The following is a 20,379-nucleotide window of genomic DNA, read 5'->3' as shown; positions in this document are numbered from 1 at the left end:
CTTGCATTCATTAAGACAGATTCACAAAAATACGAAATCTCAAAGGGAACAAGCAGCTTGGGGGACAGCCATTCCCCAGTTCATGGCAATGCCTTGACCAGAGCTGACCTGCCTGGTTTGAATTTAAACAAAAGCTTGGCAGTTGACTGTTCCTTGGTGCATTCTCCATGGCAACACCTCTACCAGAGTCCACTTGCCAACCAATTACCATCCTCCTCATGCAATATAAATTGCTGTTTCATTTGAGATCTGGTATTCTTGTGAATCTGTCCTGATGAGTTTAAGATGAAAAGCTTTGACAGCAAGTCTCTTTTTCAAACAATACTTCTATTACAGTTTTCTCATTTTGTCCTGCTCCCTTCAAAGATTTATGTAAACCCCAGATCACTCTCTTTCTGCACCCAATTTAGTATCTCCTCATAATTAAATGCGCTGCTGAAAGGGTGGTGGAAGCAGATTCAGTAGCAACTTTCAACAGTAAGTTGGCTAAATACTTGAAAAGGAAACATATGTAAGGTAATGGGGAAATTAAGATGGGCTGAATGGCCTTCTTCTGTGCTCTATGATTTTGGTCATAATCTACTGAACTTTCTAGAAGAACAGCAGAGTTCATATGTTTTCCATTTAGCATTATATTTTATTTTTGAGGCTCCTAAAAGCTAATGGTATCCTAGTGGAGAATATGGTGCCTGAGTGAAGCTGATAGCTTACTTCAGACTCCGGAATGGCTCTAAATACATGGTTCCTGAAATAATCTAAACAATTTATGTACGTCATTGCAGTGTAAATGGCAAACTCCTTCTATTGCCTGTTTAACCCAACCATCAGAAGTGATGGACAACCATTGTGCTATAAGTTACAAAAGGTTGATGCCTCATGCTTCCCTAGTAATAGATAGGGCCCAATTTTAACTCTAATCAAATGGGTTGAGAGAGTTAAAATCTTGTCCATAATGTTGATGGGAGCTAGGACAAAACTGGTAGAGCTTTGTTTGGCATTACCCACCATCAGTAGTTGAAAGATGGGCCATCTACAACTCACACATAGTGTCGTGTAACTCAAAGGCCTTAAGGGGGCTATTGGCATGAGTTCTCCTTGGACCTGTAGGCATGGATAGTGATATCATGATGTCATCCAGCAGCTTAAAGTTTATTGAGGTAATTTCCAGACCTTCAGCACTGAAAGAGTGGCTCAACTTGTTAGATCTTCAGACCACGGAAAAACCCATTCTACAAGATATCCTTTATTGGAGAAAGTGGATTCTTTTTCATGGGGCTTCAAGTGATTCTGATCAGAGACAGAGATGTGATGTTCTCTAAGAGTTTCATGAAGTGATTCTCAGGGAATCCCAAAGATCACCATGGGAAAAAAAAATTCAGGATTTATTGCATCCAAGTTTCCAAGTCATTGTTGGCACAGGCAGAGGGTGTATCATTCACCTTTTCACATTGCAGTTATCCAATCACAACTCCCATGGGAAGCTTCATCCTTTTAAAGAAATGTCAACTTTTCAAAAGAATGGGGAAGACATCATTAGAAAGTTCATCTTTGCTGCACACGTGTGGTGAGAGTCATGGGTTGACACTTTATAAACAAATACAAAAAACAATAACTCAAACCAGTTTACTTTATAAAAATGTTGCACTGTAAAACATAAAACATATGCACACGACAGCAGCCATTGATGGTTACATATAACGCTGACAACCAGGGGAGAGGAATGCTTGTTTTGTTTTTATGTGTGCTAACATATCGCTACCAGCTCTTGTCAGTCAGTCACACTGGAAGGAGGAACAAGAGATGGGCAATGGGCAGAAGTTTGCAGATTCATAGTCCTTCACAGGAAACATGCTGCTCATTAAATGAGTTGCATCAATTTGCACTAATCCAAGAATTGTCTAGAAATATACAGGTAAAGATATATTTTGTAGCAATTAAATTATTCTATAAAATACATTGCTCAATGTTTCTAGTTTCAGTACTTTCAAAAAAGACTGATATATGTTGTAAAGTGTTGAAATTTCTCTCTTTTCCTCCTGCTTACTGCCAGTAAAAGTCAGATTGAGACAAAAGATGCAAGATTTGCCCTCTTTTTGAAATCTGCTCCAATCCTCCATTCCAATCTCTGCCTCTAATTTTGGGTGGCTGCTCACCTTCTGTTCCCTGGCCAAAAATTGATTTTTACAATCACTACACTGCTGCCTTCTAGAATTCTCTTCCTAAACCACATCGCTAAAATGGATTACCTGGTCAATATCACATTATGGATTGTGGAATCTTGCTGCGCACAAATTAACGACTACATTACCAAAGTGACTACATTTCAAAATTACTTAATTGGTTGTAAAGCACTTTGGGACATCCTGACATTGCGAAGGATTATTATACAAGGACAAGCCTTTACTTCCTTCTAAATCATTTTTGACTTTCTACTGCCCTGGCATCAATCACCCCCCCCAATGATCGATGCATTTTGCATACATAGTAAGCATATTCTTCCCATTGACTGATAAGCAAGAATAACTCATTAGTATATAATATCAATAAAATAATTTTCAGGAACACTGTTTTCCCTCGACTAGCTGAGATTGGCTTTCAGAACTTCAAATAAGGGGGCAAAACTTTTGAAAACCATTGTTCCAGTGAGAGAAACTTTACCATGGAAGGTAATGGTGGATATGATTTGTGGACTTCAATGGCCAAAAACTGAACTAACCCAAGAATCTACCCAGCTGGTCTTCTCTGATACTACCATAAAACTTCAACGGGATCCTGCCACCTTTTATTTGCTGCACCTGAACAATGATAATTTAGCTGACATCTGAGTGAATGAGCAGTCATCCAGCTGTTTAAGATAATGAAATTTGACTAAAAATTGTTTCATGAATTAGTAAGTTTCAGTTAGTTTGCATTTGCGGTGGTTCAATAAAACCTTTGGTCAGAAAAGTGCCAGCTTCACTTTTCTGGCAGCTGGTTAACTCAGATGGTTAAGTGCGGTGCTAACAATGCCAAGTCATGTGTTCCATCCCATACTGGCCAATGTGTTTGTTCCAAGAGAAATCTACCATCCCTTTGTCAGTTCACAAGGGTGAACCCTGTACAATCTGCAGTAACTATTCAACAGTTGGAACAGAGCCCATTTGGGTTAAAACACTCAAACAGTGGAGCACTTTTCCGCTATATGTCTGTTCAAGAGGGTCATGAATGAACTTGAAACGAAGAAGAATCTTCCTCCATGACTCATCATTTGAAATCATTTTGAGCCCTCAAGGGAGTATGAAATTGATCAATTCCTAAATTTTCCATGGAGAACCACATTTGCTGGCAATGCCTTGACCAGAGCTGACCTGCCTGGTATTGAATTTAAACAAAAGCTTGGCAGTTAACTGTTCCTTGGTGCATTCTCCATGGCAACACCTCCACCAGAGTCCACTTGCCAACCAATTTACCCATCCCCCCTCTTCTCAACATTTACAGAGTAGGCATTTAAATTCTCCCCATAGGTTCCTTATAATACTGTTGATAATCAACACAAAGCAATGAGCCATAAATTCCTCCCAATAACGAGTGAGCAAATAGCTGTGAATTCCTCAGCAAAGGCCTTTAGGATTTGAGACAGGCATCAAACAAGATGGAAACTGAACAATTAAAATCCAAAGAAAGTTTTAAAGACTGCTTCACATTTGATGAAAGGCCATAGCATCTGTAGTGTCTAACAATCTCCAGTGCTACATGGATAAACCTCAATCAAGAGAAACCAAGCAAAACTTGACGGTCATGAGTGCTGTAGATGAATCAAGACCAAAAAGAATGGAGAGAAACCAACTGTTCTAACTATCGAACAAAACTGCATACTACTCCTTACAGTAATCAAAGTCCTTTCTGAGAAATGCTTCTAATGTCAGTTAGGTCTCAGCTCATGCTACAATTGTCCTCAGGCAATGGAGAAGAGAAGTTGGCCACATTTCCACTTCCAATTATTCCCCAATGACCCTGACTGGAAAGATGTGCGTCAGGCCAGGATTGAATCATGCTTGGCTGCAATAAACTCCGTAATCAAATAGATTGCCAAAACTCATTGTTTGGGCTGACACATTGAAAAAATGATCAAAAAGGCAATTTTAAAGTTACTGGCACCCATGAGACTGCACCACCACACATCTAGCCCTCAAAAGGGAGGTGAGAATTGGCAATTAAAATTTGAAGATAATACATTTTGAAACAGAACCTGCATGCGTTTCTTACATACAATCTTTCAAGGCCAATTCAGTGTTGCAGATCTTAATGTACACCAATTAATATTAAAGAATAAATAAATTCTAAGGATACCTTAACACATTGCAAAGTCAGACTTGCGTTGAGGTGGCACCAATTGAATACCAATGGTGGACTAAAGGGTTTCCTGTCAAATGTCGGGTTGTCATTGGATAATATTGAACCAGGTCAACAAGAATACCAGCAGTGCCACAGTGTTCAAAGTCTACTGACTGAATAGCAGATTAACGAAGGATTGGACTTCCCAATAGGAGGGTGGAAGCTGTCAATCACAGTTTTTCAGTATCCAGTTAGTGATGTTCCACTACAGATTTTCTTGATTCATGAAGGGCAACTCTTCAAATATTCATGGTCACTTACTTCTAATAAATGTCTAATTTGGGAGCACAGAATATATGACAAGGATCAAATGGAGATTTAAAATGGGAGATGAGCAGCTAAAACATTTGGTGATCGCTTTCAAACTAGAAATGCCAACCAGGCCAGTACTTACTTGAATGAGTGATGTAGAATTTCACTTTGCCAGTGCAAATTGCAAGTCTTGGTTTGTTCTTAAAGCCTTCAGTCCAGGTAAATAGTGGCTTACATCCTAGGCTGAAGGCACGAAGTCTATTGGCCGCTATGATTGCAATAACACTTTTTCTGAAAACCTGAATCAATCCTTTTTGAGGCTTCTTTTTTTTCCTCAATTTGCTTGGATTACTTTCCAAAGAAAGGACCTGGACAACAGTCCTGAGTTCATTTTTGAAATATTCATAGGTGTGTATTTGCTCTTGAAGGAAGTCCTTCTGCACAGACAGTTCACAGGATCTGCTGTATAATGGGTACAATGCACCTGCCATCAGAGCACAAGCTGCCAACAAAGCAACATGCTCCTTCTGTTTCTGAGACAATAGTTCCTTCGTAATAGACAGTTCAAGGGTCAGCTTGTCCTTGACTTTTTCCAGGCTGGATAATTTTTCTTTGGCTTCTTCTGCTCCAAGATGGCATGTCTGTGAAAAGTTATGGAATTAAGCTACTTGTAATTCTTAATTCTGTATTAAATAATTCATTAATTCTTTTCATTATGAATTTATAAGAGCAACAAAACAGCTTCTAGCTAGGTTTTTAATTATGATGGAAGTCTCCAATATTGAAATATCTGTGCTATATCCTATTTCTTTAAAAGATGTCAAAATGAGCTTGAGTCAGCTGTATTCTCTGCTCAGGAGTTCCTTTGTCTTTGTGGGGACAAAGGACAACTCAAGCAAATAGGAATAGTTGTTCAAGCTTGAGAGCTTGAAGATTCATATCAGAGCCAAATGGACTACACACAAGCTGTTTGATAAAAAAAACTCAGGTGCCAAAGGCAAACAAAGTGCCCAAAACGACCAGGAAACGGTTGTCCACATCCTATTGACATGAACGATAATACAGATTAATAACATGATTTCTTACCCAAAGAGAAATATTACTTTGATCTTGAGTACATATTTTTGCATTGGAATCCAGAAGAATTGTATAATAGTTGTGGGTTTTCCTGTATCGCTAGCTCTCTATTTGCCTTCGCATTTCCACCTGGTAACAATGGGAAGGGTTCTATGGAATTGGCTGTCCATGCAGAGGCTTGATTAAAATAATTTTGCTAAGATTTTGGATTCTTTGGTATTTTATTTTGGAGATTATCATCTAAGTCAGATACTGTCCTGCTGGTTACTTGGTCTATTTTTTGCTTCTGTACAAAGTGTTTTTCCTGAAAGTGAATTTAACTCAGCTTTAGGCTGAAAAATACATTTGGGCAATGTGGTATTTTCCATCTTTCAGGGTGGACAGGAGCTCATGATGGGAAATCACCACCACCTCTGGTGTGAAGTAAGGCAAGTAGGTAACTATTATTCCTGGAACTTTATGGAAACTGTTCAAAGTATTGGAAAAATCCAGTTGTAACAGCAATAGCTAAAATTTGTCTACATCAAAATTATCAGAATGCATTGGTGAGATGGAGGCCATCTTTACCTAGGCCATTGGCAGCACACTGATCATGCAAGCAAAAATGCGGGCAATTCTTTTTCATAATCCTTGGAATAGGTGAAACAGCTTGCTAAAGCTCCAAAGTAGTTCCACCTATGTGAAACAGAATGGTCAGAACACATGTTTTTCAGATTTGTGCATTATGCATTGAATGTAGGTGAAGAAAGTTCAGGTTGTGGCCCAGCAGTAAGGCTGACTCTGCAAATTCTCAGCTTAAACTGCAGCAATGCTTACTGGACAAATAGATTTCAGTTCTTTCCTTTTTGTATTCTCTGTTTGTTCTTTCAACAAGAGTGCTCCCAAATGTTTGGAAAATTGGGATGGGCCCAAGCAGGACTGGTTCACATCCTCCCTGAAAAGAAATATTCCGTCCTGTTTCAGAGGTCCCCAAAAATACATGGGTAAGGGGGTAAGTAGGAAAAACAGAATGGCAGTGCATTACTTAAATAGTGATGGATTGGGAAATGCCGATGTACATAAGAACATAAGAACTAGGAGCAGGACTAGGCAATTCAGCCCCTCGAGCCTGCCCCGCCATTCAATATAATCCTGGCTGATCTCATTTCAGCCTCAACTCCAATTTCCTGCCCTTTCCCCATAACGTTTCAACCCATTACTAATTAAAAATCTGTCTATCTCCTCCTTAAATTTATTCAGCGTCCCAGCATCCACTGCACTCAGGTAGTGAATTCCACAGATTCACGACCCTTTGAGAAAAGTAATTTCTCCTCATCTCTGATTTAAATCTACCACCCCTTAGCCTAAAACTATGGCCTCTCATTCTAAATGCCCCACAAAGGGAAACATCCACTCCACGTCTACTTTGTCTAACCCTTTAGCATCTTACATACCTCTTCTAGATCTCCTCTCTTCCTTCTAAAGCTCACCCTTGTACACCACTGAAAGCAAGCATACAGCAAGCAATTAAGAAAATAGAATGTTGGCCTTCATTGCGAGAGGACTTGAGTACAGGTGGAAGGATGTCTTACTGCAGCTGTACAGGACCTTGGTGAGACCACACCTGGAGTATTGTGTGCAGTTTTGGTCTCCTTTGTTAAGAAAGGATATACTTGCCATAGAGGGAGTGCAGTGAAGATGCACTAGGCTGATACCAAGGATGGCAGGACTGCCATATGAGGAGAGATTGGGTCGACTAGGCCTGCATTCACTGGAGCTTAGAAGAGGGGATCTCATTTGAAACCTATAAAATTCTGATAGGGATACACAGACTGGATACAGGGATGATGTTTCCTCTGCTTGGGGGTCTAGGACAAGGGGTCACAGTCTCAGGATACGAGGTAGATCAGTTAGGATTGAGATGAGGAGAAACTTCTTCACTCAGAGGGTAGCGGACCTATGGAATTTCTACCACAGAAGGCTGTGGGTGCAAGTCACTGAATATATTTAAGGAGGAAATAGATAGATTTCTAGACTCTAAAGGCATCAAGGGGTATGAGGAGAGAGCAGAAGTATGGCATTGAGATAGAGGATCAGTCATGATCATACTGAACGGCAGAGCAGGCTCGAAGGATCGAATGACCTCCTCCTGTTTCAATAATGGTCACAAACTTGTATCTCAGCTCGCCATAACGGATTTTCATTTGGGCATTCAGATGTCTGGCATGCAAACAAATTCATTACCGTACTTATGAGATACAGCCAAACTACTGAGTAATCCACACCTGTAGAATTTCTGTTTGTAAAGAATTAAAACTCTCTCCCCATTTACACAAATCTAGAGAGCAGAGCTACAGACTTTTGGAGCTGAGTATTAGAGATCTCACAAATGAATGCAGGAGAACTTCTGAAGTTGAGCTAGCCAAAAATCATGTAGCTTATCAATAATGCTTTGTTAAGCTTCCAATTGCTTGTTTGGCTAAGAACACACTTCTTATTAGATCGTTGTGCAGTGGGGCTGTAAGTGTTGTTAAATGGGAAAAGACTCATTCTCAAGTGACAGAATTACCCCTCTGGGTTCAATCGTGCTATTTAGTTAATCATCATGAATGCAAACCTGCCTGGCTCAGTTTTTAGAATCTTAAGGTCATCCATAAAGGGTCGGTTAGGTTCTGAATCTCCAATATAAAATCATCTTCGAATTATGTCATCCCCTCAAAAAAAATCACACATAACCATAGTAGATGGGACAACGAAAGTGACCAATAATCAGTCGGACTTTAAAGAAATTACCTGTAAACTGAAGCACATGGCTTTATCAGTCCCCCTCACTGTGCATATCACAACATCACATTAACTCATCCACACTCCATCACATATAATCCATAGGAGCTTCTGTCAATACGGGGTACTACTGGATGGTTATGGAGGTGGATAGCAGAAGAGCTTTTTCTTCCTGTCCTTTTCTACCCTCTGTGGGATAATGGGATACCCTATAATGGGATTTCCTGTATTTATCTTTTTATATGGAAAAACTATACAACAGACATCCGAAGTCTGATGGTGGTTATAGGAACTCTGAGAATAGCAGAAACATGGCCCCAATTCTCTTTTATGATACTGAAGGATGAAAGTAAAAATCCAAGGATACATTGGATAATTTCACCAGGTCCAAAATAGAATTCCTGTCAGTCAGGTTCTCTGGAAGTTTGAACAGGTTTTATTGTCAAAGGAAAATGTGACTAAATCTCAGTGTAGAGGAATGTTGAGTAACAGCACTAATTTTCTCATCCTCATCTCCCAATTCAGGATCCTGTATTTCTGAATAAACTACTAGTTTCAGGCAATTTGTACAGCACTGTTTGACAGTGGCTATATAACACTGGGATCCATTGGAACCTGTATATCTATTGGCACAGGTACTTTTGCTGTCAGCTGTTGTGCACTAGAAGCCATTGTTGTAGTCATATGCTGCAAGAGCATTGCACTATTGGAGAACATAACATGAAAAGAACCCATCAGAAAATCTGATATTGGATTCCTTGATTGATGACTTACATTTGGTTTGGCATGAACTGTATGGGTGAAAGCATTTCTCAATTGATGCTAGTTCTTTACGTTATTCAACAAAATCACTGTCGATTAGGAGTAGAATACTAATCAGTGCCAAGATCCTTGTAGAATCCTCTGAAGTGCTAATTACAATGCCAAGGGGTGGTTTAATCATCTGTATGTCAGCTGAGGATTTTCCATGCCTTTGTTTTTTTTAAACTTTTTAAAATTATGGTTGTCGCTGGCAAAGTCATCACTTATTGCCCATCCAAAGAAGGTTATGATGGGCCTTCTAGATAGTGTTCAAATAGCCCACTGTCAGGGGGAAGGTAAGAGTCAGCATTGGCGTGGGACTGGATTCACACAAAGGCCAGGCTGGTTTCCCTTTTTGAAGGACATTAATTAACCAATGGGGTTTTTATGGCTATCTGACTGCTTCAAGCTCACTTACTCACAGCAGCTTTTTTATTTTCAGATTATTACTATTTTTTTAAAGCTGAATTTAAATTTGATCTTACATTCAGGGTGTTCCACTCTGTGCTTTGTGGTACAGATCTCTGGTTTACTAATCCAGTAATGCTGAAAAAAGACATGTTGTCTAAGTTTTTCGTCTTGCACTCATCAGGGCAATTCTTGCATTTATTTCAGCCATACTCAGTTCTGTATGACCAAATGACTATTAGTCTAGTAGCATAATCACTGTACAACCTATCACTGCTTTGTTTTGAGCTATCTTACGATTGGAACTGGAAGAAATTGTATAAGCCCTTATGAACCCCAATAATCACTACCCCTAACCTAGTTTTGAGTCAATATAGAAAGTTGTTCAGTTCCTATATACCTTCTGCTAGATCTTTCTTTAATGATTCCTATCTGTACCAGATTCATTCCATGACAGAGTTAAGCATGTTTACTGCAGTAACAATAAACACTGGAAGGAGGGAAAGGAAGGAGCTTCTATATTTTGTATATAGTAACAAAATGACTTAAGGACAAAGGAAAAATACCACAGATGCTGGAAGTCTGAAAAGCAAGAAAGAAAAATAATGGAAATACACAGCAGGTCTGGCAGCATCTGTGGAGAGAGAAACAGAGTTACCATTTCAGGTCAATAACCTTTCATCAGTTAATGAAACATTATCTGTTTTTCTCTCTCTGCAGATGCTGCCAGATCTGCTGACATAAGGACAAATTGGATATGTGCCGAGTTCTCCATCAATTTTGACTCTGTACGCAAACATGTGGGTATACTCGTCGGAAACAAATCGAGGACAACTTAGGCAGCTGCTATTCATCCCCACAGCTACTATCAATTCAGTTACACTGGTATTACCTGTGCCCTTGAATGAACCTCCCCAAGGAGTCCAGAGTAATGCTCCTCCAGATCTATTTTCTGTTTTTTCCAGCTAGCCTCATGCTCTTTCATCTGTTCAGTTAGTTTATTGAAGGTAGCTTCTTGGCTTTGCTGCAGATGATGTATAGTTTCATCCTTATTTCGACAAATGCGCTCCATGTATGACTCCTGTAAGTTCCAGAATTAGGATTGGGTTAGAAACATTCATCTAAATATGTACTGTTCAGGTCATAAATATGATTCTGATCTATAAACTTTTATTTGAAAGAAATGTTTGTTTCACAGTTGACTGACTATAATATCATATATGACTATTAAATTCCCAAACTGCCATATCTGAACAAGTGAGAACCATTAGGAATATTCTTTCTAGACATAAACACTTGGATTTCTTATGGCAAATGCCTAAGATGTGCTTTACTCCATTTACACTGTCAAAATTGACAACTTAAAAAATTAATGAGCGATGAATATAAAAAGTCATTCCTTGTCTGTATTGTAAAATTCTACTACACAGCATTTTCAAAACTCATATTTACAACTTATGGAATAGTGTAAATCGTAGCGTATAAGTCGACCCGGTGTTATCCAGCCCCAAAAATAATGCTTTTGCGTACACTCAGCATATAAGTCGACCCTCCTTTTCAGCCACAACATGCCATACATGAATTGGTTGTCAGCCCCAATTTTAGACCCCGCAAACACATGTTTTAATTATTGTTACCTTATAACTGAACGCAAAGGATCAAGCAGACAATATGGACTGTGTTGTGAAGATGTGCGAGAGTTTAAGACATGCCCACTCTTTGCATTTTTTGCTGATGACATTTCAAAATGGCAACCACCCACCTGGCAATTCACTTTTATACTCAGCGTACAAGATGACCCCTGTTTTTGGAGGGATTTTGAGACTTCAAAAGGTAGACTTATACTATATATAATGCACAATAGCAGACTATTCAATAGGAGAAACCAACTACCTCAGTGAGCGACAAGTTTGGCAAACAAGTTATAAAGCTTGGTAAACAAGTTATGAAGTTTCTACTGCTCAGTTTAGAGTTTGTTTTTCTGTTTACAGGGATGTGAAGGCACCATACAATCAGAGGGGAACACTACTGTGTGTACTTAATAGGATAAAAGGACGATAATGGAATAGCACATTGTCCATTAATGCCTTTGGAACCTAAACTAATGGCAAAGTCAGTCAGGTATGACCCATGAAAGGGGTGAAATTCCTCTTAAGAAAATGCAACTCTGCAACGAATGAACAGCTAACGAATCAGCAGCAGCACAGAATTGAGAAATGTGGGAGTTATGGGAATAGGATTTAGCACCTAGTCACTAAAGTACAGAAAAAACTGCAAGTCCACACAAACATGATTTAAGTTAAGGCATCTTTAATTTGAGACAAACCAAAGAAAGAAAGATACCACAATGAACTTTACCTATATCGCATCAGTGACAAATAAAAACAGAAGGGAATTAGCACAAATCGGGAGGTCAAGCTGCAAGGCCCGGTCTGGTTTAGGGAATGCAGAATACAATAGCTATATATCCAAACATGTAACACCAACGTTTTAATGCGATGTCAGCCATAATTGGGCAGCCAATTTATAAAATATGACACTGGTCACTTAAGTAAAGAGCCCATTGTCATTGGACCCTGTCCAATTGAGGGCTTCCAATATCCCATTCTGTGTACTGTTGTGTAGGGATAACAGTTTGCAACAAAAACAAAATGGATGGCATTGATACACGGAATTGAAAATGGGATCCTCTGCCTGCTTAGTGAAAATAGTGGAACATGCTATATCATATCAAGTGTGTCAGTAGTGACTCAACTGGTAACACTCTTGCCTCTGAGTCAAAGGATCGTGGGTTCAAGTACCACTCCAGGATATGAGCACAAAAATACAAGCTGACACTCCAGTGCAGGTGGGTGCAAAAGATCGAATGGCACTATTTCAAAAAAGAGCAGGGGACTTATGCCTAGTGTCCTAGCCAATATGTGACCCTCAATTAACATCATAAAAACAGATTATCACATTCTTCAACAAGAACTGGAGCAAACATACTGACGTTACTGAAGTGGAGGAGTTTCTGGCAGATGTGTACCTGCAAGAGCAGATGACCAGTGGTCTTGTGTCTTAAGACAGATGAAAGCCTTTCTTTGGAGAGGAAATTATAGATCGGCTCCACATTAACCTCAATTATGAGGAAAGATTGGAGAAGTTGGGACTGTTTTCCTTGGAGGGGAAAAGGCTAAGAGGAGACTTGATAAAAGTTTTCAAAATCATGAGGGGTCTGGACAGAATAGATAGGGTGAAAATGTTCCAGCTCGTAAATGGATCGAGAACCAGAGGGCACAGTTTTTAAAGTGTTTTGCAGAAGAAGCAAATGCGAGGTGAGATAAAAACTTTTTTCACACAGCAAGTAGTTAGGATTTGGAATGCACTGCCTGGAAGTGTGGTGGAGGCATTAAATAAGGCATTGGATGATTATTTAAATAGAAACAATGTGCAGGGTTATGGGGGAAAGGCAGGAGATCGGTGCTAAGTTAAAATGCTCAGACAGTCGGTGCAAACACGATGGGCTGAATGGCCTCCTTTAACAATTCTGAGAAAATTGAAGCCACTACAAACTGACCTAATCCTACATTTATCACATTTGTGGGTGTGTGCAAATTGGTTAACGAGTTACCCACATTACAACAGTAACTATACTTCAAGAGTACTTCATAGGCTGTAAAGTGCTTTGAGATATTCAGCAGTCACGATAGGTGCTATATAAATGCAAGTCTTTTATTTTTCCCCCAATGGTTCAACTGATTACACAAGTTCCTCGAAGTGGTTAACTGCCAGCCTTACCTTTCAAAGTTAAAATCTACACATTAGTTATAGATTATAGAAAAGATAGAACTGCATCAAAAAGTGTGTGGAGCTTTGTGAAGGCAGCTGATGCCATTAATTACCTTGATAAAAGCAAAAAAACTGCAGATGCTGGAAATCCAAAACAAAAATAAAAATACCTGGAAAAACTCAGCAGGTCTGACAGCATCTGCAGAGAGGAACACAGTTAACGTTTCAAGTCCATATGACTCTTCAACAGAACTAAAGAAAAACAGAAAAGAGGTGAAATATAAACTGGTTTAAGGGGGAGTGGGACAGGTAGAGCTGGATAGAGGGCCAGTGATAGGTGGAGTTAACCAAAAGATGTCATAGACAAAGGAATAAAGAGGTGTTGAAGCTGGTGATATTATCTAAGGAATGTGATAATAAAGGTACAGATAGCCCTAGTGGGGGCGGGGTGGGGGTTAGGGATCAAAATAGGCTAAAAGGTAGAGATAAAACAATGGATGGAAATACATTTAAAAATAATGGAAATAGGTGGGAAAAGAAAAATCTATATAAATTATTGGAAAAAAGGAGGATCAGAAAGGGGGTGGGGATGGAGGAGAGAGTTCATGATCTAAAATTGTTGAACTCAGCATTCAGTCCGGAAGGCTGTAAAGTGCCTAGTCAGAAGATGAGGTGCTGTTCTTCCAGTTTGCGTTGAGCTTCACTGGAACAATGCAGCAGGTCAAGGATGGACATGTGGGCAGGAGAGCAGGGTGGATTGTTGAAATGGCAAGCGACAGGGAGGTCCGGGTTATGTTTGTGGACAGACCGAAGGTGTTCCGCAAAGCGGTCACCCAGTCTGCGTTTGGTCTCTCCAATGTAGAGGAAACCGCATTGGGAGCAGCAAATGCAGTAGACTAAATTGAGGGAAGTGCAAGTGAAATGCTGCTTCACTTGAAAGGAGTGTTTGGGCCCTTGGACAGTGAGGAGAGGGGAAGTAAAAGGGCAGGTGTTTCCCCTTCTGCAGTTGCATGGGAAGGTGCCATGAGAGGGGGTTGAGGTGTAGGGGGTGATGGAGGAGTGGACCAGGGTGTCCCGGAGGGAATGATCCCTGCGGAATGCCGCCGTGGGGGTGAAGGGAAGATTTGTTTGGTGGTGGCATCATGCTGGAATTGGCAGAAATGGCGGAGGGTGATCCTTTGAATGCAGAGGCTGGTGGGGTGATAAGTGAGGACAAGGGTGACCCTATCATGGTTCTGGGAGGAGAAGGCGTGAGGGCGGATGCGCGGGAGATGGGCCAGACCCGGTTGAAGGCCCCGTCAACCACCGTGGGTGGAAAACTTCGATCAAGAAAGATGGAAGTCACGTCAGAGGAACTGTTTTAGAAAGTGGCATCATCAGAACAGATGCGACGGAGGCGAAGAAACTGAGAGAATGGGATAGACTCCTTACAGGAAGCGGGGTGTGAGGAGCTGTAGTCGAGGTAGCTGTGGGAGTCGGTAGGCTTGTAATGAATATTGGTGGACAGTCTATCACGAGAAATTGAGACAGAGAGGTCAAGGAAGGGAAGTGTCAGAGATGGACCATGTGAAAGGAGGGGTGGAAACTGGAAGCAAAATTAATAAAACTTTTCCAGGTCCAGACGAGAGCATGAAGCAGCACCGAAGCAGTCATCAATGTACCGGAGAAAGAGTTGTGGGAGGGGGCCGGAGTAGGACTGGAACAAGGAATGTTGCACGTACTCCATAAAGAGACAGGCAGAATTGGGGCCCATGCGGGTACCCATAGCCACACCTTGTATTTGGAGGAAGTGAGAGGAGTTTAAGGAGAAATTGTTCAGTGTGAGAACAAGTTCAACCAGACGGAGGCGAGTAGTGGTGGATGGGGATTGTTCGAGCCTCTGTCTCCATCCTTGATTCATTTTGGGCCATAATTTTATTTAATGCGTTTGTTTTTTTTTAAAAAAAAGCATCAGGAACAATTTTTTAAAAAAAGCTTGAACATTCTAGCACAAAATAAAATGTTTTCAAATCAGAACCTGGGTATCGTCATAAATTAGTTTCAACTGAATGTTAAGCCAATATTGGTAACAGGGACCTGCAATGGGAAAACAGAATACTTTTCCACTTCGGTTACCCACTCTAAACATACAGTTTGGGTCCTGCATAAACTGAATGGGGAACAAAGACACTTTTGTGCTGTCTCCACAATGTAACTTAACCTCAGCCTCAGTGAAGCACCTTAAACTGTGCCAGGGTGAGCAGCAATTCAAATGGTCTGACTTACATTATGTGAACTCGTTCACTAGGAACTAGAATAAGACTGACTAATCCAGTCAATTTCAAATCTTTATAATCAGAGAAACTTAGACATGCCCAGTGTTCCTGTTCCACACAGGCATAGTATTCCTTTGTCCATGTTTACAGATGAAAATCACCTTTATCATGATTTACTTTATTATGATGTTTGCCATATAAGTAATGAAATGAACTTCTTTACTCACCCCGGCTCATGCTGGAACATGGTTCCACAAGTTCAGATTGCCCTCTAAGCTTTCCCCAAAAGAACTACTCTAAATGTGCAAGACAAAATTGAAAAGTAGGGAAGTTATGCTAAACCTGCATTAAACCTTGGTTAAACCCTACTTAGAATATAGGGTGCAGTTCTGGTCGCCATATTATAAAAAGGATATAAAAGGTACTGAAGAGGGTGCAGAGGTGATTTACAAGGATGATGCCAGAAATGTGTGGGTACACATATTAGGAAAGGATTGACGGACTGGTTCTCTTTTCTCTTAAAAAAAAGCGGCTGAGTGATGACTGAGTCGAGATCTCTAAAATCATAAGAGGTTTTGGTAGTGTGGATACAGAGAAAATACTTCCTCTTGTGGGGAAGAGCAAAACTAGAGGTCATCAATATAAGATATTCACCAAGAAATCCAAAGAAATAAACACACCAACATGGGCTGTTTGGGCTGAATAACCTGTTTCTGCGTTGATTATCTCATGTCATAAAGAGATAAGAAGTAAGAGTAGGCTGTTCAGCCCTTCAAGCCTGTTCTGCCTTTCGATAAAATGAGTGCCAAAATTCTACTTGATTGTAACAGGACATGACAGCTGAATCTAATCATGTCAGTGTGCAAAATCCAGGCGGTTTGCAGGAGTCAGTGAAAAGTAACCAGCAGTTGATGATTTTGTTCATTCCCAGCTGAAATGTGCTTGTTCAACAAACACTGGCAAAAGTTATAAACTTCCTAGTCTGTGTACCACATACTGCACTACAGCCACCCACTCAAACATCATAAAATCCACTTCCAAAACCAACTTTTAAAGAAATGAAGTGTTAAAACAAATGTCTGACAACAAGTTTGATATTCAATCTTGCAGCTCTGCTGACATCCATAAACCAGTGGAAGTCAGCTGGATCCTCATTAATTATCTTATGTTCCTTAATAATCAGAACAAAAAGACCCTGCCGGAATATTAGGGTTAAAATTGTAAAGCACACATAGTATGCTTATAGAAAACAGGATATAAACTGGACTATGGCCGAACAGGCACGCACAAGCAGTGTACACAATAAAATATATTCGTTATGATTAAGGGTTTTTTTTTTAATTTCTCTCATGTGAAATGTTCTTCAATGCCAGCTATTGTGTACCATGCACCATATCCAGAAATCTAGTCATTTACAGACAAGTGTCAGTTCGGTTAAGACTGGCAGATCATCTTTAAAGAGAAGGGTAACACGGCAGAATAATCAGCACCTCATACTACTTTTGTAATGTGACTATTGCATTTAAAGCTTTAAAAAAAAATTGATTGAATTTTTCTTTCATGCGAACACACCATGAATACAATACCATTAATTGTTTTGAAAAAAAAACAAGAAAAATCTCACTAAATAACTAATGAAGAATTAAGTCTTTTGATTTGTTAGTTTGCTGCATGTATTAATTTCAAAAGCAAATGTCAACATGAAGGCATTGCTTTCACAAATCCTGCAAACACAACAGTGAAAGCACAACAATACTCGCGGGACTAGTTGTCAGTTGCAAAGTTTAAATTAGAAATCAATTTTGTTGCAAGCAGACGGCTTTAGCCAATCACAGCACTGAAATTAATGCTGGGCTAAAAAGCATACAAGTAAATCTTAGAACATTGCATTTTTTTGCCATCTCTTGTTTGGCATCCTTTTCTCCTTAAGCTCAACAGTCACTGCAGATTACAACCACTGATCTAAATATATATAGATTCCAGTGTTAACTCCTTAACTTTCATGAGCTTCTCTCAAAATCAGGGGAAATAACTGAGTTTTTATTTTGGTTGTTAACTAATTGATTAATTAAAAATAAAAATTAAAAATACAATAGTAATAATGAACTTGAAATAGCAATTTTCATTTCCTGTATACATTGCAATACACTGAGCAAATTAGGTGTTTACATGACAGTAAAAAGACTACACTTCAAAAGATGTCAACGACAATAGTACAATAGAACACATAGGTGTTAAAGTTAAAGTTGGTGATATTATCTAAACGAATGTGCTAATTAAGAATGGATGGTAGGGCACTCAAGGTATAGCTCTAGTGGGTTCTTTTTTTATTTTTTTTTAATAATGGAAATAGGTGGGAAAAGGAAAATCTTTATAATTTATTGGAAAAAAAAACAAAAAAAAAAAGAAGGGGGAAACAGAAAGGGGGTGGGGATGGGGGAGGGAGCTCACGACCTAAAGTTGTTGAATTCAATATTCAGTCCGGAAGGCTGTAAAGTCCCTAGTCGGAAGATGAGGTGTTGTTCCTCCAGTTTGCGTTGGGCTTCACTGGAACAATGCAGCAAGCCAAGGACAGACATGTGGGCAAGAGAGCAGGGTGGAGTGTTAAAATGGCAAGCGACAGGGAGGTTTGGGTCATTCTTGCGGACAGACCGCAGGTGTTCTGCAAAGCGGTCGCCCAGCTTACGTTTAAATAAAAAAAAAACCCACTAGAGCTATACCTTGAGTGCCCTACCATCCATTCTTAATTAGCACATTCGTTTAGATAATATCACCAACTTTAACTTTAACACCTATGTGTTCTATTGTACTATTGTCGTTGACATCTTTTGATGATCTGCTTCTATCACTGCTTGTTTGTCCCTACAACCACACCAACCCCCTCCACCTCTCTGTCTCTCTATCTCTCCGCCCCCCCACACACACACCTTAAACCAGCTTATATTTCAGCTCTTTCCTGGACTCGAACTCAAGTTCTGTCGAAGGGTCATGAGGGCTCGAAACGTCAACTCTTTTCTTCTCTGCCGATGCTGCCAGACCTGCTGAGTTTTTCCAGGTAATTCGGTTTTTGTTTTGGATTTCCAGCATCCGCAGTTTTTTTGTTTTTAACACTTCAAAAGTGTTGTCTCTGGCTGTCTGCCTGGGCCTGATGCAAAAATTTGGAATGCTTTTTTATGTGAAAGGTGCTATATAAAAACACATGTTTCTCTTCTAAATTTGAACCACAATTAATAAATTCAGCAAGTTAGGTGAAAGGAATTTACATAAAGTTTGAATAAATTAAATGAAAGAATTTAATTAGCCAATTTGAACAGCAAGAATGTAATGACCTTGAAGTAGAGAATGTTCACCTAAGTACAACACCACAGCATAAAGGAAGTATAACATACGTAGCAAGATAATATTACATATACACATATCTGAATGAACCAAGAGGCTTAATACAGTGAAAACTAAAATCAAGAAAACATTCTGTGGATACCCTTAAATACAAAATGTGACACAGTGCCAAGGGATAGTAAATATACTGTTCACAGAAGACTGTTAATTTTGCAGGAATTGGAACATATTGAAAGGAGCAGATATTTCAGACAAGCTGATCATTAATATATTGAGGAAATTAAGGGAACACAGGAACCAGGAACAACCAGAAAAAGATATTTAAAGAAGTGTTTAGCAAAATTGATGATGCTTTTGCCCTATCTCTAAACATTGTTAGTAACCTATGATTTCCACTCTTTAAAAAGGAACAATATAACAACCTAATGAATTATAGGCTGGTCAGCTTAACATCTCTTGTGGATAAGCACTGAATGGTATGCAGAAAAAGAGAACAACGGAATACCCTAGATAGGTATGACATACAAGACAAAGTCAATGTGGTCTTATGGTTCTTGCATAACAAATATATTGAAGTTGAGGAAATGACAGATCTTATTGGAAATGAAAATACTGTAGATGCTCAGCAAGGTTTTTGATATTTTGCTACAGAAGTAATTTCATGTCTTCTTACATTAAAACAATTCTTAAATTCACCCACTTGCTTGTTTTTTGAAGCATCTGGGAGAACAAAAACTCAATCCGTTTTATTCTAATGTAACTCAGGAAATTCTGCATTTCCCTTGGCTGTATCAAACAAAGAACTGCAGGCGCAGATGTAATTCCTTGAGTTGGCTAGAGTGTCAGCACCGAGAAGAACATCAACTCTTATCTGAAGGTTTTGAGAGAAGCAGAAGTCTTCCAATAAAATAAGGAAGATACTCAAAAACACAAAAGCTAAATTTCTGCGTCAGAAGGCGGGGGAGACAGGGTCATTGAATATTTTTAAGGCAGAGATAGATAGATTCTTGCCAGACCTGCTGAGTTTTTCCAGGTAATTCTGTTTTTGTTATAGATAGATTCTTGCTAGGCAAGGGAATCAAAAGGTTATCGGGGTAGATGGGAATGTGGACTTTGAAACAAGCAGAGCAGCCATGATCTTATTGAATGACAGAGCAGGCTCGAGGGGCCGAATGGTCTACTCCTGTTCCTGTTTCTTATTAATATATTTTTATTACGTTAGAAGCCTTGAGCCTGTAAAGTTGAATCTGGGAAGACAAGATTGCAGATGAAGGGTTTTTGAAAACCTATTTTAAACAATTTGAATACTAGATTGTAATCTCGCATTTACAGTGCCATC

At 39.5% G+C, this 20,379-nt stretch overlaps 1 protein-coding gene across 2 annotated transcripts in view; it reads right to left on the bottom strand.

Moving 5' to 3' along the window:
• Window positions 1–20,379, bottom strand: part of LOC121276941 (coiled-coil domain-containing protein 171-like) — a 229,031-nt gene that overhangs the window by 127,529 nt on the left and 81,123 nt on the right. For both annotated transcript variants that reach the window (XM_041185646.1, XM_041185645.1), the window contains exons 15-16: window positions 10,568–10,756; window positions 4,769–5,267 (exon numbers count right to left, since the gene is read on the bottom strand). In XM_041185646.1, coding sequence (XP_041041580.1) covers window positions 4,769–5,267; window positions 10,568–10,756 — 688 coding nt within the window. The remainder of the gene's footprint in view (window positions 1–4,768; window positions 5,268–10,567; window positions 10,757–20,379) is intronic.

The sequence above is a fragment of the Carcharodon carcharias genome, chromosome 4 (assembly GCF_017639515.1).
Source record: "Carcharodon carcharias isolate sCarCar2 chromosome 4, sCarCar2.pri, whole genome shotgun sequence".
NCBI classification, from domain to species: Eukaryota; Metazoa; Chordata; class Chondrichthyes; order Lamniformes; family Lamnidae; genus Carcharodon; species Carcharodon carcharias.
This window is presented reverse-complemented; position numbering and strand designations above follow the sequence as displayed.